The sequence below is a fragment of the Chamaea fasciata genome, unplaced genomic scaffold, assembly GCF_029207755.1.
Source record: "Chamaea fasciata isolate MVZ Bird 193981 ecotype frontalis unplaced genomic scaffold, bChaFas1.0.hap1 SCAF_929, whole genome shotgun sequence".
In the NCBI taxonomy this organism is placed as follows: domain Eukaryota; kingdom Metazoa; phylum Chordata; class Aves; order Passeriformes; family Sylviidae; genus Chamaea; species Chamaea fasciata.
Window position 1 is genome coordinate 1,332 of NW_027095014.1, and position 18,735 is coordinate 20,066.

Genomic DNA, 18,735 nt, shown 5'->3' on the forward strand with positions numbered 1-18,735 from the left:
AAACACAAATTAGAGACCTCAAAATAACCCCAAATAGAGACTCCAAAATCACCCAAAATCCCCCGAATAGAGATACCAAAATCACCCCAAAAACCCCAATAGAGACCCCAAAATCCCCCCAAAATCCCCCCAAAACCCCAAAATCACCCCAAAAACCCCAAAATTCCCCCAAAATCCCCCAAATGGAGACCCCAAAATCCCCCAAAAACCCCAAAATCACCCCAAAATCACCCCAAAAACCCCAAAATCACCCCAAAAACCCCCAAATCCCCCCAAAAACACCCCAAAATCACCCCAAAAACCCCCAAATCACCCCAAAAACCCCCAAATCCCCCCAAAAACCCCCAAATCCCCCCAAAAACCCCCAAAATTCCCCCAAAAACCCCAAAATCATCCCAAAATCACCCCAAAACCCCCAAAATCACCCCAAAATAATCCAAAACAGAAACCCCCCAAAACCCCCAAAGTAACCCCAAAAAAAGCCTCCAAGGAACTTTTCCAGCTTTTATTTTGGGACCTTTTGGCTCCCCAAAATTCCAGGGATTTTCTTCTCCCCAAAATTCAGGAATTCTCCCCAAATTCTTGGGATTTTCCCCTAAACCCTGGGTATGTTTTTTCCCGAATTACCAGGAAATTTCCCCAAATTCCAGAGGATTTTTTCCCCCCCCCAAAATCCAGGGATTTTTCCCCCACATTCCCAGGGATTTTTCCCCTAAAATTCAGGAATTTTTCCCCCAAATTTCCCCCCGAACCCTGGGTGGGGGCACAGCAGGCAATAAATAAAGGGAATTTTGGGGGATTTCTCCCCCAAATCCCCATAAAGTGCCGGGGTTTACTTCTGGAATTCCCAGGGGTTTTTTTTCTTCCTGGAATTCCAATTTTTGGGGGTTTTTTTTCCCCTTTTAAATGGAATTTTTTTTGGATTTTTCCTCCTCCTTCCACAGAATTTTTTGGGGGTTTTTCCCCCTTTCTTACCCGGAATTTTTTTGCCATTCTTTTCCCCCCCATTCCATTGAATTTTTTGGGATTATTCCCCGCTCTCAGATGGAATTTCTCCGGGATTTTTTTTCCCCCCTCACACCGATTTTCAGGCGATTTCTTTTCCCCCGTTTCACCCAATTTTTCGGGGATTTTTTGGGGACTTTTCTCCCTCTTTCCACCAAATTTTTTTGGATTTTTTTTTTTTCCTTCCTCCCTTTCTACTGAATTTTTCAGGTTTTTCTCCCCATTCCACAAAATTTTTGAGGAATTTTTTTCCCCCCTCCTCCCACAGAATTTTTGGGGAATTATTTTCAACCTCTTCCGCTGAATTTTTGGGGTTTTTCTTCCCCATTCCACAGAATTTTGGGGGGGATTTTTCTTCCCCATTCCACAGAATTTTTCCGGGGATTTTTTCCTCAGATCCACAGAATTTTTCTGCGTTTTTTTTTTTTTTTTTTCCTCCTCCTTCCGTTGAATTTTTGGGGGATTATTTTCCTCCTCTTCCGTTGAATTTTTGGGGAATTTCCTCCTCCTTCCGTTGAATTTTTGGGGGATTATTTTCCTCCTCTTTCCACTGAATTTTTAGGGAATTTCCTCCTCCTCCCGCTGAAGTTTCTGAGGATTTTTCCCCCCGTTTCACCCAAATTTTCTGGGATTTTTCTGGGGGTTTTTTTTTTCCCCCTCCTCGAACCAAATTTTCCAGGGATTTTTTTTTCCTCAATTCCGCCGAATTTTTGGGTGTTTGTTTTTTAATTTCCTCAGCAGAGGTTGAAGACAGAAGGAGCCTGGGCTCGGTATTTCTCCTGGAAGCTCCTGAGCACCGGGATCAGGTTGGGGAAGGTCGGGCGGAACGAGGCTCGGCCTCCCAGCAATTCTTCATCAGCCTGTAAACCTGGGAGAGGAAAAGGGGAAAGGACGGGAAAATGGGGGGAAAAACCCCGGAAAAGGGAGAGAAAAAATTCCCAGGAAAAGGGGGAAAGAATCCCAAGAGGAGGGAAAAAAAATCCCAGAAAAAGGGGGGAAAAATCCCAGAAAAAAGGGGAAAAAAATCCCAGAAAAAGGGAAAAAAAATCCCAGAAAAAAAGGAAAAAAAATTCCCAGGGAAAGGGAAAAAAAATCCCAGAAAAAGGGGGAAAAAGTCTCAGAAAAAAAGGAAAACAAAATCCCAGGAAAAGGGAAAAAAAAAAAAAAATCCCAGAAGAAAGGGGGAAAAAATCCCAAGAGAAGGGAAAAAAAATCCCGGAAAAAGGGGGGAAAAATCCCAAAAAAAGGGAAAAAAAAATCACAGGGAAAGGGAAAAAAATCCCGGAAAAAGGGGAAAAAATCCCAGAAAAAGGGGGGAAAATCCCAGAAAAAAGGGGAAAAAATCCCAAGAGAAGGGAAAAAAAATCCCGGAAAAAGGGGAAAAAATCCCAGAAAAAGGGGGAAAAAATCCCAGAAAAAGGGGAAAAAAAATCCCAGGGAAAGGGACCAAATTCACCCCCAGGGACGGGCATTTCCGGTTCCTCTCCTCTTGATTTTTTTCCCCTTTTTTCCTGGTTTTTTCCTTTTCCCCACGGTTTTTCCCCCTTTATTCCTCTTTTTTTTTCTCTGATTTCTCCCCCCACTTTTTCCCGTTCCCTTTTTTCCCCAATTTTCCCCATTTTTTGCCATTTTCCCCCATTTCCCCTCATTTTTCCCCCATTTCTCCTCATTTTTTCCCCTACTTTTTTCCTATTTCTCCCCATTTCCCCTTTTTTTCCCATTTTTCCCCTTTTTCCCACCTCCCCTTCTTTCTCCCCTCTTTTTTCCCCATTTCCCCCCATTTTTTATCCTATTTCCTCCGATTTTTCCCCAAATTCCCCCCATTTTTCCCCTTTTTTCCCAATTTCCTCCCATTTTTTATCCTATTTCCTCCGATTTTTCCCCAAATTCCCCCCATTTTTCCCCTTTTTTCCCAATTTCCTCCCATTTTTTATCCTATTTCCTCCGATTTTTCCCCAAATTCCCCCCATTTTTCCCCTTTTTTCCCAATTTCCCCCCATTTTTTATCCTATTTCCTCCGATCTTTCCCCAAATTCCATTTTCCCCCATTTTTCCCAATTTCCCCCCATTTCCCCCCATTTTTTATCCTATTTCCTCCAATTTTTCCCCCATTTCCCCCCATTTTTCCCCAATTCCCCCCATTTTTTCCCCTTTTTTTCCATTTTCCCCCCATTTTTTCCCCTTTTTTCCCATTTTCCCCCCGTTTTTTCCCCAATTCCCCCACTTTCCCCCCAATTCCCACCTCACAGGGACAGTCCCGGGGCACGGGGAGTCTCTTTCCCCGCTCCAGGAGCTCGATCAGCCTCAGCACCGTCATCTGCCCCTGCGTGGCCCCGATCAGTTCCAGGAATTTCTGTCCCCAAAAAACCCCAAAAAGGTGAAAAAAACCTCCCAAAATCCCCAATTTTAACCCAAAAAACCCCAATTTAACCCAAAAAAGTTTCAATTTTTACCCCAAAACCTCAATTTTAACCCAAAACCCCCAATTTTCCCCAAAAAACCCCCAATTTTAACCCCAAATCCCCAATTTTCACCCCAAACCCCCCAAATTTAACCCTAAAAATTAAATTTTAACCTAAACCCCTCAAATTTAACCAAACCCCTAATTTAACCCTAAAAAGTTTAAATTTTTACCCCAAACCCTCAATTTTAACCCAAAAAAACCCAATTTACCCAAAAAAGTTTAAATTTTTACCCCAAAACCCCAATTTTAACCCAAAAAACCCCAATTTAACCCAAAAGTTTGACTTTTTACCCCAAAACCCCCAATTTTAACCCAAAAAACCCCAATTTAACCCAAAAAAGTTTCAATTTTTACCCCAAAACCCCAATTTTAACCCAAAAACCCCCCAATTTTCACCCAAAACCCCAATTTTAACCCTAAAAAAATTAAATTTTAACCGAAACCCCCCAAATTTAACCCAAAACCCCCCAATTTTCACCCAAACCCAAATTTTAACCCCAAACTCCCAATTTTTCCCCAAATCCCCAATTTTCACCCAAACCCCCCCAATTTAACCCTAAAAAGTTTCAATTTTTACCCCAAAACCTCAATTTTCACCCCAAACCCCCCATTTTAACCCTAAAAAAATTAAATTTTATCCTAAACCCCCCCAAATTTAACCCGAAACCCCCCAATTTTCACCCAAACCCAAATTTTAACCCCAAAACCCCCCAAATTTAATCCAAAACCCCCAATTCTAACCCAAATCCCCCAAATTTAACCAAACCACCAACTTTATCCCTAAATAAAAAATTTAAATTTCAACCAAAACCCCCCAGTTTTAACCCCAAACCCCCAAATTTAACCCGGAAACGCCAATTTAACCCAGATTTTAACGCAAAACCCCCAATTTTAACCCCCCAAAATTGAAATTTTCACCAAAATTTAACCAAAACCCCCCAAATTCACCCCAAAATAAATTAAAAGCTGCGGCAGACTCACAGCTGGGGGGCTGCAGGCGGGGTCACAGCGGGTCAGGAGCTCGTAGAGGGTCACCCCGAAGGACCAAACGTCGGAGGAATAATAAAATTTACACTCCTTGAGACACTCCGGGGCGTACCTGGCAGTATTGGAGGGAAAAGTCAAAGCTTTGGGCAAATAAATGATCTGGGGGGGAAAAAAAAAAAACACCCCAAAAAATCCTAAAAAACTCAAAAATTCCTCCCAAAAATGCCGAAATTTCTCACTAAAAAATCCAAAAACCCGAAAAATCCCCAAAATAACCCCCCCAAAATCTCCATTGAAATCCGAAAAGTCCCCAAAAGCTCTCACCAAAATAAACCCCCAAAATGCCAAAAAAAACCCCCAAAATTTCTCCCCCCAAAAACCCTAAAATTTATCACGAAAAATCCTCAAAAATCCCCAAAAATCATCCCCCAAAAATCCTCAAAAATCCCCCCAAAATCCTCAAAAACTCTCCCCCAAAAACCCGAAAAAAATCCCCCCAAAAAACTGAAAAAAATCTCAAATTTCTCCCCAAAAAAAATCCTCTAAAAAAACCTCCAAAACCCGAAAAAAATTTCCCAAAAATCCTCAAAAATCCTCCTCCAAAAACCCGAAAAAAATCCCCCAAAAATCCTCAAAAATCCTCCCCCAAAAATCCTCAAAAATCCCCCCAAAATCCTCAAAAATTCTCCCCCAAAAACCCGAAAAAAATCCCCAAAAAACCCTGAAAAAAATCTCAAATTTCTCCCCCAAAAAAATCCTCTAAAAAAACCTCCAAAACCGAAAAAAATTTCCCAAAAATCCTCAAAAATCCTCCCCCAGAAACCTGAAAAAAATCCCCCAAAAACCTGAAAAAAATCCCCCAAAATCCTCAAAAATCCTCCTCCAAAAACCCGAAAAAAATTCCCCAAAAATCCTCCCCCAAAAACCTGAAAAAAATCCCCCAAAAATCCTCAAAAATCCTCCCCCAAAAATCCTCAAAAATCCCAAAATCCTCAAAAATCCTCCCCCAAAAACCCGAAAAAAGTCCTCCAAAAAAACCTGAAAAAAATCTCAAATTTCTCCCCAAAAAATCCCCCAAAAAACTTTCCAAAACCCGAAAAAATTTCCCAAAAATCCTCAAAAATCCTCCTCCAAAAACCCGAAAAAAATCCCCAAAAATCCTCAAAAATCCTCCCCCAAAAATCCTCAAAAATCCCCCCAAAATCCTCAAAAATTCTCCCCCAAAAACCGGAAAAAAATCCCCAAAACACCTGAAAAAAATCTCAAATTTCTCCCCAAAAAAATCCTCTAAAAAAACCTGCAAAACCCGAAAAAAATTTCCCCCAAAAATCCTCAAAAATCCTCCCCCAGAAACCTGAAAAAAATCCCCCAAAAACCTGAAAAAAATCCCCCAAAATCCTCAAAAATCCTCCTCCAAAAACCCGAAAAAAATCCCCCAAAATCCTCAAAAATCCTCCTCCAAAAAGCCGAAAAAAATCCCCAAAAAATCCTCAAAAATCCTCCCCCAAAAACCCGAAAAAAATCCCCCAAAAATCCTCCTTCAAAAACCCGAAAAAAAATCCCCCAAAAAACCTGAAAAAAATCTCAAATTTCTCCCCAAAAAAATCCTCTAAAAAAACCTCCAAAACCCGAAAAAAATTTCCCCCAAAAATCCTCAAAAATCCTCCCCTAAAAACCCCAAAAAAATCCCCCAAAAACCCTCCCCCAAAAACCCGAAAAAAATCCCCCAAAAATCCTCAAAAATCCTCCCCCAAAAACCCAAAAAAAATCCCCCAAAAATCCTCAAAAATCCTCCTCCAAAAACCGGAAAAAAATCCCCAAAACACCTGAAAAAAATCTCAAATTTCTCCCCAAAAAAATCCTCCAAAAAACTTTCCAAAGCCCGAAAAAAAATTTCCAAAAATCCTCCCCCAAAAAACTGAAAAAAATCCCCAAAAATCCTCAAAAATCCTCCCCCAAAAACCCGAAAAAAATCCCCAAAAAAACCTGAAAAAAATCTCAAATTTCTCCCCCAAAAAATCCTCAAAAAAAACCTCCAAAAAAATAAAAAATCCCCCAAAATCCCCCCAAATCCCCCAAAATCCCCCCCAAACCCCCCCAAATTCCCCCCGGCCCCATTTCCTCACCAGAAGACGGGGCTGTCCCCGTCCTCCCTGACCCGGTAGTAGTCGCGGCCCTCGGGCACGGCCTTGGCCAAGCCGAAGTCGCCGATTTTCACCGCGGCCTCGTTCTCCAGAGGAGCCCCAAAACATCCCCAAAGAAACCAGCCCCCGTCCCCAAAATTCCTCCTCAAAATCCCCCAAAAATCCCGAAAACACCCCAAAAATCCTCCTCCAAAAACCCGAAAAAAAACCCCAAAAATCCTCAAAAATCCTCAAAAATCCTCCTCCAAAAACCCGAAAAAAATCCCCCAAAAATCCTCCCCCAAAAACCTGAAAAAAATCCCCCAAAAATCCTCAAAAATCCTCCCCCAAAAACCCCAAAAAAATCCCCCAAAAATCCTCCCCCAAAAACCCGAAAAAAATCCCCAAAAAACCCTGAAAAAAATCTCAAATTTCTCCCCCAAAAAATCCTCAAAAAAAACCTCCAAAAAAATAAAAAATCCCCCAAAATCCCCCCAAAATGCCCCAAAATCCCCCCCAAACCCCCCCAAATTCCCCCCGGCCCCATTTCCTCACCAGAAGACGGGGCTGTCCCCGTCCTCCCTGACCCGGTAGTAGTCGCGGCCCTCGGGCACGGCCTTGGCCAAGCCGAAGTCGCCGATTTTCACCGCGGCCTCGTTCTCCAGCAGCACGTTCCTGGCCGCCAGGTCCCGGTGGATGTAGTGCAGGGAGTGCAGGTACGCCATGCCCTGGGGAGGGGGATTGCGGGGTTGGGAAAGGGGGGCTGGGGGCGTTTATCCCGGTTTTATCGGGGGACCGGCGACACTTTTGGGGATTCAGCCCCGATTTTGGGGATTCAGCCTCGATTTTGGGGATTCAGCCCCGATTTTGGGGATTCAGCCTCGATTTTGGGGATTCAGCCCCGATTTTGGGGGTTCAGCCCCGATTTTGGGGATTCAGCCCCGATTTTGGGGATTCAGCCCCGATTTTGGGGATTCAACCCCATTTTTGGGGATTCAGCCCCGTTTTGGAGGGATTCAACCCCATTTTTGGGGATTCAGCCCCGATTTTGGGGATTCAGCCCCAATTTTGGAGGGATTCAACCCCATTTTTGGGGATTCAGCCCCATTTTGGGGGATCCAGCCTCGATTTTGGGGATTCAGCCCCGTTTTGGAAGGATTCAGCCCCATTTTTGGGGGATTCAGCCCCATTTTTGGGGATTCAGCCCCATTTTTGGGGATTCAGCCTCGATTTTGGGGATTCAGCCCCGATTTTGGGGAATTCAGCCCGGATTTTAAGGATTCAGCCCCAATTTTGGGGATTCAGCCCCGATTTTGGGGATTCAGCCCCGATTTTGGGGAATTCAGCCCCATTTTTGGGGATTCAGCCCCATTTTTGGGAATTCAGCCCCGATTTTGGGGATTCAGCCCCATTTTTGGGGATTCAGCCCTGTTTTGGAGAGGGGAGATCTCCATTTTTAGGAATTCAGCCCCATTTTTGGGGACTCAGACCCATTTTTGGGAATTCAGCCCCGATTTTGGGGATTCAGCCCCGTTTTGGAGGAGGGAGATCTCCATTTTTGGGGATTCAGTCCCCAGTTTGAAGGATTCAGCCCCATTTTTGATGATTCAGCCCCATTTTTGGGGATTCAACCCCATTTTTTGGGAATTCAGCCCCATTTTTGGGGATTCAACCCCATTTTTGGGAATTCAGCCCCATTTTTGGGAATTCAACCCCATTTTTTTGGGGATTCAGCCCCATTTTGAGCTGTTTGACCCCGTTTTTTTGGGAATCATCCCATTTTTTGGGGGAGGGGGGGGAATTCTGAGCTCACCTCACAGATCTGCTGGGCAAAAAGCAGGAGGTGGGCCAGGCTCAGGGGATGCTTGGGCAGGAATTCCCTGAGGCTTCCAGCGGAACATATTCCATGATCAGCTGCACCACCTTGTCCCCTAAACCAAATAAAAACGTTAAAAAAAAAAACCCCAAAAAACCGAATCACAAAATTCCTGCCAGAACAGCAACTCCTGACTCTAAAAATTTCAAATTTAAAAAAAAAAAAAAAACGGGAATTGGGGTTTTTTTTAAAGCTTTGGATGTCGGAAAACCCCTCAGGGATTTTTTCGCTCACCTTGCTCACTGCAGCAACCTTTGTACTTGACGATGTTTTTGTGGTAAAGGGTCTTTAGAATCTGGATCTCTCTCTTCCAGGAGCTCTGGAGCTGAGGGCTGCTCCCGGATTTGAGGGATTTCACCGCCACCATCTCGCCGGTGCCGTCGTTGGTGGGGTCGTAGCAGCAAAGGCTCACCTTGCCAAAGTGGCCCTGGAAGAGGAATGGGAGTGTGGAGGGTTTGGGGTGAGGAAAGAGGAGGGGGGAAAAGGGAGAGAGAAAGAGGGAAAAGGGAGGAAAAAGGGAGAGAAGAAGGAGAGAAGGGAGGAAAAAGGGAGAGAAGGAGGAGAGAAAAAGGGAGGAAAAAAGGGGAGAGAAGGAGGAGAGAAAAAGGAGGAAAAAGGGAGAGAAGGAGGAGAGAAAAGGGAGGAAAAAGGGAGAGAGAAAGAGAGAAAAAGGAGGAAAAAGGAGAAAAAAGGAGGAAAAAAGGAGGAAAAAAGGAGGAAAAAAAGGAAAAAAGGAGAGAAAAGGGAGGACAAAAGGGAGAGAGAAAGAGAGAAAAATGAGGAAAAAGGAGAAAAAAGGAGAGAAAAGGGAGGAAAAAAGGAGAAAAAAGGAGGGGGAAAGGAGAGAAAAGGGAGGGGAAAAAAAGGGAGAGAGAAAGAGAGAAAAAGGAGGAAAAAGGGAGATAAGGAGGAGAGAAAAGGGAGGAAAAAGGGAGAGAAAAGGGAGGAAAATGGGAGGAAAAAAGGAGAGAAAAAGGAGGAAAGGAGGAAAAAAAGGAGAAAAAGGAGCGAAAAAGGAGAGAAAGAGGAGGAAAAAAGAAAAAAAGGAGGAAAAAGGGAGGAAAAAAGAAGAAAAAAGGAGAGAAAAAGGAGAAAGAAAGGAGGAAAAAAGGAGGAAAAAAAGGAAAAAAGGAGAGAAAAGGGAGGAAAAAGGGAGGAAAAAAGAGAAAAAAGGAGAAAAAGGAGGAAGAAAAGGAGGAAAAAAGGAGAAAAAGAGGAGGGAAAAAGGAGAGAAAAGGAGAGAAAAAGAAGGATAAAGGGAGAAAAAAGGAGGAAAAAAGAAGGAAAAAGGAGAAAAAAAAGAGAAAAAAAGGAAAAAGAGAGAAAGAAGGGAAAAATGAGAAAAAAAAAGGAGGAAAAAAGGAGAAAAAAGGAGGGAAAAGAGAGGGAAAAAGGAGAGAAAAAGCACAGAAAACGCAGAGAAAAAAAAAACAGAAAAAAAAGGAGGAAAAAAAAAAAGGAGAAAAAGGAGAGAAAAGGGAGGAAAAAAGGAGAAAAAAGGGAAAAAAACGGAATTTTGGGTCCACGCAGGGAAATCGGCAGGGGAAAAAAGCGGAATTTTGGATCCAGACAGAGAAAAAAGTGGAATTTTGGATCCAGAGAGGGAAAAGGAGCATTGCAAGCTTTTCCAGGCTCGGAATTCCAGAACTGACCTCCCCCAGCTCCCGGATTTTCTTCAGGTATCTCTTGTGGAACACGGTGGGATCGGACACCGGGACGTCGGGATTCACCGAGGTCACGTCCACGAGGTCTGGGAGGGAATTTGGCGTTTCCTTCTTTTCCTTTTCCTCCCTTTCCCCCCAAAAATCCTGGGATTTCTTCCCTCACAGAATCCCGGAATTTTTCCCCATTTATCCCGGGATTTTTCCCCGTTCCCTCCGGAATTTTTCCCCACTATAACCCCGGGATTTTTCCCCCATTTTCCCCCCAGGACCCCGGGATTTTTCCCCCATTTCCCCACCCCGAATCCCAGGATTTTCCCCCCATAATCCCAGGATTTCTCCCCCTTTCCCTCACGCTGCGGCTGCAGGCGGGTCAGCTCCCTCACAGAACCCCGGGATTCCCCCCCATAACCCCGGGATTTTCCCCCCCATAACCCCGGGATTTTTCCCCCATTTCCCCCACCCCGAATCCCAGGATTTTCCCCCCATAATCCCAGGATTTCTCCCCCTTTCCCTCACGCTGCGGCTGCAGGCGGGTCAGCTCCCTCACAGAACCCCGGGACTTTTACCCCCCACAATCCCGGGATTTTTCCCCCCATAACCCCGGGATTTTTCCCCCATTTCCCCCCCCACAATCCCAGGATTTTCCCCCCACAATCCCAGGATTTTCCCCCCATAATCCCAGGATTTTTCCCCCCTTTCCCTCACGCTGCGGCTGCAGGCGGGTCAGCTCCCCCCCATAACCCCGGGATTTCACCCCCCACAATCCCGGGATTTTTCCCCCCCATAACCCCGGGATTTTTCCCCCATTTCCCCCCCACAATCCCAGGATTTTCCCCCCATAATCCCGGGATTTCCCCCCTTTCCCTCACGCTGCGGCTGCAGGCGGGTCAGCTCCCTCACAGAACCCCGGGATTTTTCCCTCACAGAACCCCATGATTTCCCCCCATAACCCCGGGATTTCCCCCCCCCAGAACCCCGGGATTTTTCCCCCCCAGGACCCCGGGATTTTTCCCCCCCATAACCCCGGGATTTTTCCCCCATTTCCCCCCCACAATCCCAGGATTTTCCCCCCATAATCCCGGGATTTCTCCCCCTTTCCCTCACGCTGCGGCTGCAGGCGGGTCAGCTCCCCCCATAACCCCGGGATTTCACCCCCCACAATCCCGGGATTTTTTCCCCCATAACCCCGGGATTTTTCCCCCATTTTCCCCCCCCACAATCCCAGGATTTTCCCCCCATAATCCCAGGATTTTTCCCCCCTTTCCCTCACGCTGCGGCTGCAGGCGGGTCAGCTCCCTCACAGAACTCCGGGATTTCCCCCCCATAACCCCGGGATTTTTTCCCCCCATAACCCCGGGATTTCACCCCCCACAATCCCGGGATTTTCCCCCCATAATCCCGGGATTTCTCCCCCTTTCCCTCACGCTGCGGCTGCAGGCGGGTCAGCTCCCCCCCCATAACCCCGGGATTTCACCCCCCACAATCCCGGGATTTTTTCCCCCATAACCCCGGGATTTTTCCCCCATTTTCCCCCCCACAATCCCAGGATTTTCCCCCCATAATCCCAGGATTTCTCCCCCTTTCCCTCACGCTGCGGCTGCAGGCGGGTCAGCTCCCTCACAGAACCCCGGGATTTTTCCCTCACAGAACCCCATGATTTCCCCCCATAACCCCGGGATTTCCCCCCCCCAGAACCCCGGGATTTTTCCCCCCCAGGACCCCGGGATTTTTCCCCCCCATAACCCCGGGATTTTTCCCCCATTTCCCCCCCAGCAATCCCAGGATTTTCCCCCCATAATCCCGGGATTTCTCCCCCTTTCCCTCACGCTGCGGCTGCAGGCGGGTCAGCTCCCTCACAGAACCCCGGGATTTTCCCCCCCCAGGACCCCGGGATTTTTCCCCCCAGAATCCCGGGATTTTTCCCCCATTTTCCCCCCCCACAATCCCAGGATTTTCCCCCCATAATCCCGGGATTTCCCCCCTTTCCCTCACGCTGCGGCTGCAGGCGGGTCAGCTCCCTGAGCACGGCCCTGAAGGACGGCCGCTCCACGGGCTCGTAGTTGAGGCACCGCGAGATGAGCGACGCCAGCTCCCGACACGACGGCTCCGGCAGCCGGTGCCTCTTCTCGTAAAACCTCTCCTTCTGTCAGGGGGGGGGGGAAAAAAAACCAAACAAACCACCAAAAAAAAAACCAATCCCGACCCCCGCCTCCGAAAAAAAAAAACAACAAAACAAACCAATTAAAGCGCCGCTAATCGCCTCCAGTTCATTAAAAACCCCGCTAATCACCTCAGAAGGAGTCCTTCCCCTCAGAGGGACGTCGGCGTCGAAGCAGATTTCCAGCAGGGTCGTGCCGAAACTCCATTTGTCCGAGGCCGTGCCGAGGGCGCCGGCGCGGCCGCCCAGACACTCGGGAGCGATCCAGGGAATCCGCTCCGCGCGCTCTGAGGGGGAAAGGGAGGAGAGCGCTGCGGCCGCCGGCGGGTGAGGGGGGACGCGGCGTGATCGGGGGGTTTGGGGGGGAATTGGGGGTTTTTAGGGGTAATTTGGGGTTTTTTGGGGGGGAATTGGGGATTTTGGGGGGGAATTGGGGTTGTTTGAGGGGAATTTGGGGTTTTTTGAGGGGAATTTGGGGGGGTTTTGGGGGGGGTGATCGGGGGGTTTGGGGGGGAATTGGGGGTTTTTAGGGGTAATTTGGGGTTTTTGGGGGGTAATTGGGGATTTTGGGGGGTAATCGGGGGTTTTTGGGGGGTAATTGGGGGTTTTTTGAGGGGTAATTGCAGTTATTTGGGGGTAATTCGGTTTTTTTAGGGGTAATTGAGGGTTTTTTGGGGGGTAATTGGGGTTTTTTGAGGGGAATTGGGGTTGTTTGGGGGTAATTGGGGTTTTTGAGGGGTAATTGGGGTTTTTTGGGGGTAATTCGGTTTTTTTTAGGGGTAATCGGGGATTTTGGGGGGTAATTGGGGGTTTGGGGGGGTAATTGGGGTTTTTTAGGGGTAATTGGGGATTTTGGGGGGGAATTGGGGTTGTTTGAGGGGAATTTGGGGGTTTTTTGAGGGGAATTTGGGGGGGTTTTGGGGGGGTGATCGGGGGGTTTGGGGGGTAATTGGGGGTTTTTTGAGGGGAATTGGGGGTTTTTGGGGGAGAATTGGGGGTTTTGGGGGGGAATTGGGGTTGTTTGAGGGGAATTTGGGGTTTTTTGAGGGGAATTTGGGGGGGTTTTGGGGGGGTGATCGGGGGGTTTGGGGGGGAATTGGGGGTTTTTAGGGGTAATTTGGGGTTTTTGGGGGGTAATTGGGGATTTTGGGGGGTAATCGGGGGTTTTTGGGGGGTAATTGGGGGTTTTTTGAGGGGTAATTGCAGTTATTTGGGGGTAATTCGGTTTTTTTAGGGGTAATTGAGGGTTTTTTGGGGGGTAATTGGGGTTTTTTGAGGGGAATTGGGGTTGTTTGGGGGTAATTGGGGTTTTTGAGGGGTAATTGGGGTTTTTTGGGGGTAATTCGGTTTTTTTAGGGGTAATCGGGGATTTTGGGGGGTAATTGGGGGTTTGGGGGGGTAATTGGGGTTTTTTAGGGGTAATTGGGGATTTTGGGGGGGAATTGGGGTTGTTTGAGGGGAATTTGGGGGTTTTTTGAGGGGAATTTGGGGGGGTTTTGGGGGGGTGATCGGGGGGTTTGGGGGGTAATTGGGGGTTTTTTGAGGGGAATTGGGGGTTTTTGGGGGAGAATTGGGGGTTTTGGGGGGTAATTGGGGGTTTTGAGGGGAATTTGGGGTTTTTTGGGGGGTAATCGGGGATTTTGGGGGGTAATTGGGGGTTTTTGAGGGAGAATATGGGTTGTTTGAGGGGTAATTGGGGTTTTTTGGGGGTAATTGGGGTTTTTTGAGGAGAATTGGAGGTTTTTGGGGGGGAATTGGGGTTTTGAGGGGAATTTGAGGTTTTTTGAGGGGAATTTGGGGTTTTTTGAGGGGAATTTGGGGTTTTTTGAGGGGAATTTGGGGTTTTTTGAGGGGAATTTGAGGTTTTTTGAGGGGAATTTGGGGTTTTTTGAGGGGAATTTGGGGTTTTTGGGGGGTGATCGGGGGGTTTGGGGGGTAATTGGGGGTTTTTGAGGGAGAATATGGGTTGTTTGAGGGGTAATTGGGGTTGTTTGAGGGGAATTTGGGGTTTTTTGAGGGGTAATTGGGGTTTTTGGGGGGTAATTGGGGTTTTTTTGGGGTAATTGGGGTTTTTGGGGGGAGAATTTGGGTTTTTTGAGGGGTAATTGGGGGTTTTTTGAGGGGAATTTGGGGGGGTTTTGGGGGAGTGATCGGGGGGTTTTTGGGGGAGAATTGCGGTTTTTTGAGGGGAATTTGGGGTTTTTGGGGGTAATTGGGGGTTTTTTGAGGGGTAATTGCAGTTATTTGGGGGTAATTCGGTTTTTTTAGGGGTAATCGGGGATTTTGAGGGGTAATTGGGGTTTTTGAGGTGTAATTGGGGTTGTTTGAGGGGAATTTGGGGTTTTTTGAGGGGTAATTGGGGTTTTTTAGGGGTAATTGGGGTTTTTTGGGGGGTAATTGGGGTTTTTTTGGGGTATTTGGGGTTGTTTTAGGGGTAATTGGGGTTTTTTGAGGGGAATTTGGGGGGGTTTTGGGGGGGTGATCGGGGGTTTTGGGGAGAATTGGGGTGTTTTGAGGGGAATTGGGGTTTTTTGAGGGTAATTAGGGGTTGTTTTAGGGGTAATCGGGGTTTTTTGGGGGCTAATTGGGGTTTTTTGAGGGGAATTTGGGGGGGTTTTTGGAGTAATTGGGGTTTTTTTAGGGGTAATTGGGGATTTTGGGGGTAATTGGGGTTTTTTGGGGGGTAATTGGGGTTTTTTGGGGTTTTTTTTGGAGGCTTGGGTCCATTAAATGCGAAGCTTTAAAGGATGAAAATGTTCCATGTTGGATTTGAAAGGTGTAAAAATATGGGATGTTTCCGGAAAAAAACCACGGAAGGTAAAAAGGGCGTCAAATACGGGATGTTCGGGATGGGGAAATTGGGATTTTAAAGGTGGAAAATATGGGAATGTTGAGTGGAAAATTTGGGATTTTAAAGGTGGAAAAGAGGGAATGTTGAGTGGAAAATTTGGGATGTTAAAGGTGGAAAATAGGGAATGTTGAGTGGAAAATTTGGGATTTTAAAGGTGGAAAAGAGGGAATGTTGAGTGGAAAATACGGGATTTTAAAGGTGGAAAATATGGGAATGTTGAGTGGAAAATACGGGATTTTAAAGGTGGAAAATATGGGAATGTTGAGTGGAAAATTTGGGATTTTAAAGGTGGAGAAGAGGGAATGTTGAGTGGAAAATTTGGGATGTTAAAGGTGGAAAATATGGGAATGTTGAGTGGAAAAATTGGGATTTTAAAGGTGGAAAATACGGGAATGTTGAGTGGAAAATTTGGGATTTTAAAGGTGGAAAATATGGGAATGTTGAGTGGAAAATTTGGGATGTTAAAGGTGGAAAATATGGGATGTGCAAGGCAGAAAATTCGGGATTTTAAAGGGAAAAATCCAGGATCTTAAATAGAAAATTACGGGATCTCCATATTGAAATACCAAAAATCAGGAGAATTCGGGTTGGAAAAATCAGGAATGCTCCGTGAAAAGAGCTCTGGGAATGTTTAGGGGGGGGAAAAAAGGAGAAATAATTTGAATTTTGGGTGTTTCACCTCCCCTGGAGATCAGTCAGAGTCACAAAAGGAATTTTTAGGGCCAAAATAATTTGGATTTTGGGGAAAAAAGGAGAAATAATTTGAATTTTGGGTGTTTTACGTCCCCTGGAGATCAGTCAGATTCACAGAGGGAATTTTTAGGGACAAAATAATTTGGATTTGGGGGAAAAAAGGAGAAATAATTTGAATTTTGGGTGTTTCACCTCCCCTGGAGGTCACTGAGCTCCACAAAGGGAATTTTTAGGGACAAAATAATTTGGATTTGGGGGAAAAAATGAGAAATAATTTGAATTTTGGGTGTTTCACCTTCCCTGGAGATCAGTCAGAGTCACAAAGGGAATTTTTAAGGACAAAATAATTTGGATTTGGGGGGAAAAAAGAGAAATAATTTGAATTTTGGGTGTTTCACCTTCCCTGGAGGTCACTCAGATTCACAGAGGGAATTTTTAGGGATAAAATAATTTGGATTTCGGGGGAAAAAGGAGAAATAATTTGAATTTTGGGTGTTTTACGTCCCCTGGAGATCAGTCAGATTCACAGAGGGAATTTTTAGGGCCAAAATAATTTGGATTTGGGGGAAAAAAGGAGAAATAATTTGAATTTTGGGTGTTTTACGTCCCCTGGAGATCAGTCAGATTCACAGAGGGAATTTTTAGGGACAAAATAATTTGGATTTCGGGGGAAAAAAAGAGAAATAATTTGAATTTTGGGTGTTTCACCTTCCCTGGAGGTCACTCAGATTCACAAAGGGAATTTTTAGGGACAAAATAATTTGGATTTCGGGGGAAAAAAGGAGAAATAATTTGAATTTTGGGTGTTTCACCTTCCCTGGAGAGCACAGTGAAGCTGACCCCGGGGTCGCTGAGCTTCACAAAAGGCACATTTCCATCTTCCAGCCCTTTCCTGGCCAACAGGATGTTTTTGGCACAAATATTTCCGTGCACCAGGTTTTTATCCTCCTGGGAAAAACAAAGAAAAATGAAAATTTTATTTTTAAAAAAATTAAATTAAAAAAAAATTAAAAAATTCAATTTTTGGTGGTTTATTCTAAATATTTTCTCGTTTCCTGGTGATAAATTTCCCACCGTTCTGATTTATCATTAATAAAGTGCCCAAGAATCAAATTCCCAATAATTCATAAAATTCCCAGCAATTAATTTCCAAATAATTAATTTCCCAATAATCGATTTCCCGATAATAAAATTCAAAATAATCCAATTTCCCGAATAATAAAAATTTCCCAATAACAAAATTCCTCTGAAACCTCTGGAAAATCGAATTAAAACCTGGAATTTGGGAAAATCGAATTAAAAACTGGAATTTGGGAAAATCGAATTAAAACCTGGAATTTGGGAAAATCGAATTAAAACCTGGAATTTGGGGAAATCGAATTAAAACCTGGAATTTGGGAAAATCGAATTAAAAACTGGAATTTGGGAAAATCGAATTAAAACCTGGAATTTCACAAGGTGAAACCTCTGGAAAATGGAATTAAAACCTGGAATTTGGGGAAATCGAATTAAAACCTGGAATTTGGGGAAATCGAATTAAAACCTGGAATTTGGGAAAATCAAATTAAAATCTGGAATTTCACAAGGTGAAACCTCTGGAAAATCAAATTAAAACCTGGAATTTGGGAAAATCGAATTAAAACCTGGAATTTGGGGAAATCGAAGTAAAACCTGGAATTCGGGAAAATCTAATTAAAACCTGGAATTTGGGGAAATCGAATTAAAACCTGGAATTTGGGGAAATCGAATTAAAACCTGGAATTTGGGGAAATCGAATTAAAACCTGGAATTTCACAAGGTGAAACCTCTGGAAAATCAAATTAAAACCTGGAATTTGGGGAAATCGAATTAAAACCTGGAATTTCACCTCCCTCTCTTGGGATTTTTCCTCTGAAATCGACCCAAAGCCAGAAACAAAATAATAAATTCGATTTCCCAGCTTTGCTCAGAATATTTCTGATTTTTTTTTTTTCCCCAGCTGCAAACCGAATTTATGGAGAACCAGAACTCCTGAAACGGCGGAAAAGGAGCCAAAAAAATCCACCCCCCATCCCAAAAAAAATCAGATGATTCCTTTCGAAAGCCTGAGGATGTCCATTGGAATTCCCAGCTGGAATTACCAGGTAACTCAGGGCACTGCCCAGCTGTTTGGCCACGGTGATTTTCCAGCCCACGGAGATTTTTCCTTTCTCCTTCCTCAGCAGAACATCCAGGGGCCCGTGCTCCACAAACTCCTCCACCAGGATGTCTGGGAGGAGGGGGGGAAAAATGGGGAAAAAAATGGGGAAAATGGGATTATTCCCTAAGGGGGATTTGGGGGGGAAATGGGGGAAAAAATGGGGAAAAAAAATGGGGGAAATGGGATTATTCCCTAAGGGGGATTTGGGGGGGAAATGGGGGAAAAAATGGGGAAAAAAATGGGGAAAATGGGATTATTCCCTAAGGGGGATTTGGGGGGGAAATGGGGTGAAAATGGGGCAGGAAATGGGGCTGGAAATGGGGTGGGAACGGAGCAGGAATGGGGCCGGGAAAACCGGGAATGGCACACTGGGAACACCGGGAACAGGGACGGGAACAGCGGGAATGGACAGCGGGAACGGACAGTGGGAATGGAACAGCGGGAACGAACAGCGGGAATGGACAGCGGGAATGGACAGCGGGAATGGACAGCGGGAATGGAACAGCGGGAATGGACAGCGGGAATGGACAGCGGGAATGGACAGCGGGAACGGACAGCGGGAATGAACAGCGGGAATGGAACAGAGGGAATGGAACAGAGGGAATGGACAGCGGGAACGGAACAGCGGGAATGGAACAGCGGGAATGGAACAGCGGGAATGAACAGCGGGAATGGAACAGAGGGAATGGAACAGAGGGAATGGACAGCGGGAATGAACAGCGGGAATGGACAGCG

The 18,735-nt window shown here is 45.6% G+C and overlaps 1 protein-coding gene across 1 annotated transcript in view; it reads right to left on the reverse strand.

Annotated features, from left to right (window-relative positions):
* Nucleotides 1-491: 491 nt before the first annotated feature.
* Nucleotides 492-18,735, reverse strand: part of TYK2 (tyrosine kinase 2) — a 34,759-nt gene continuing 16,515 nt past the window's right edge. The window contains 13 exon segments of the mRNA XM_066209391.1: nt 492-1,837; nt 1,840-1,873; nt 3,248-3,358; nt 4,451-4,568; nt 7,135-7,307; nt 8,393-8,472; nt 8,475-8,510; nt 8,690-8,882; nt 10,108-10,205; nt 12,112-12,262; nt 12,410-12,564; nt 16,634-16,769; nt 17,942-18,069. Of these exon segments, the coding sequence (XP_066065488.1) occupies nt 1,740-1,837; nt 1,840-1,873; nt 3,248-3,358; nt 4,451-4,568; nt 7,135-7,307; nt 8,393-8,472; nt 8,475-8,510; nt 8,690-8,882; nt 10,108-10,205; nt 12,112-12,262; nt 12,410-12,564; nt 16,634-16,769; nt 17,942-18,069 (1,511 nt within the window). The 3' untranslated portion in view covers nt 492-1,739.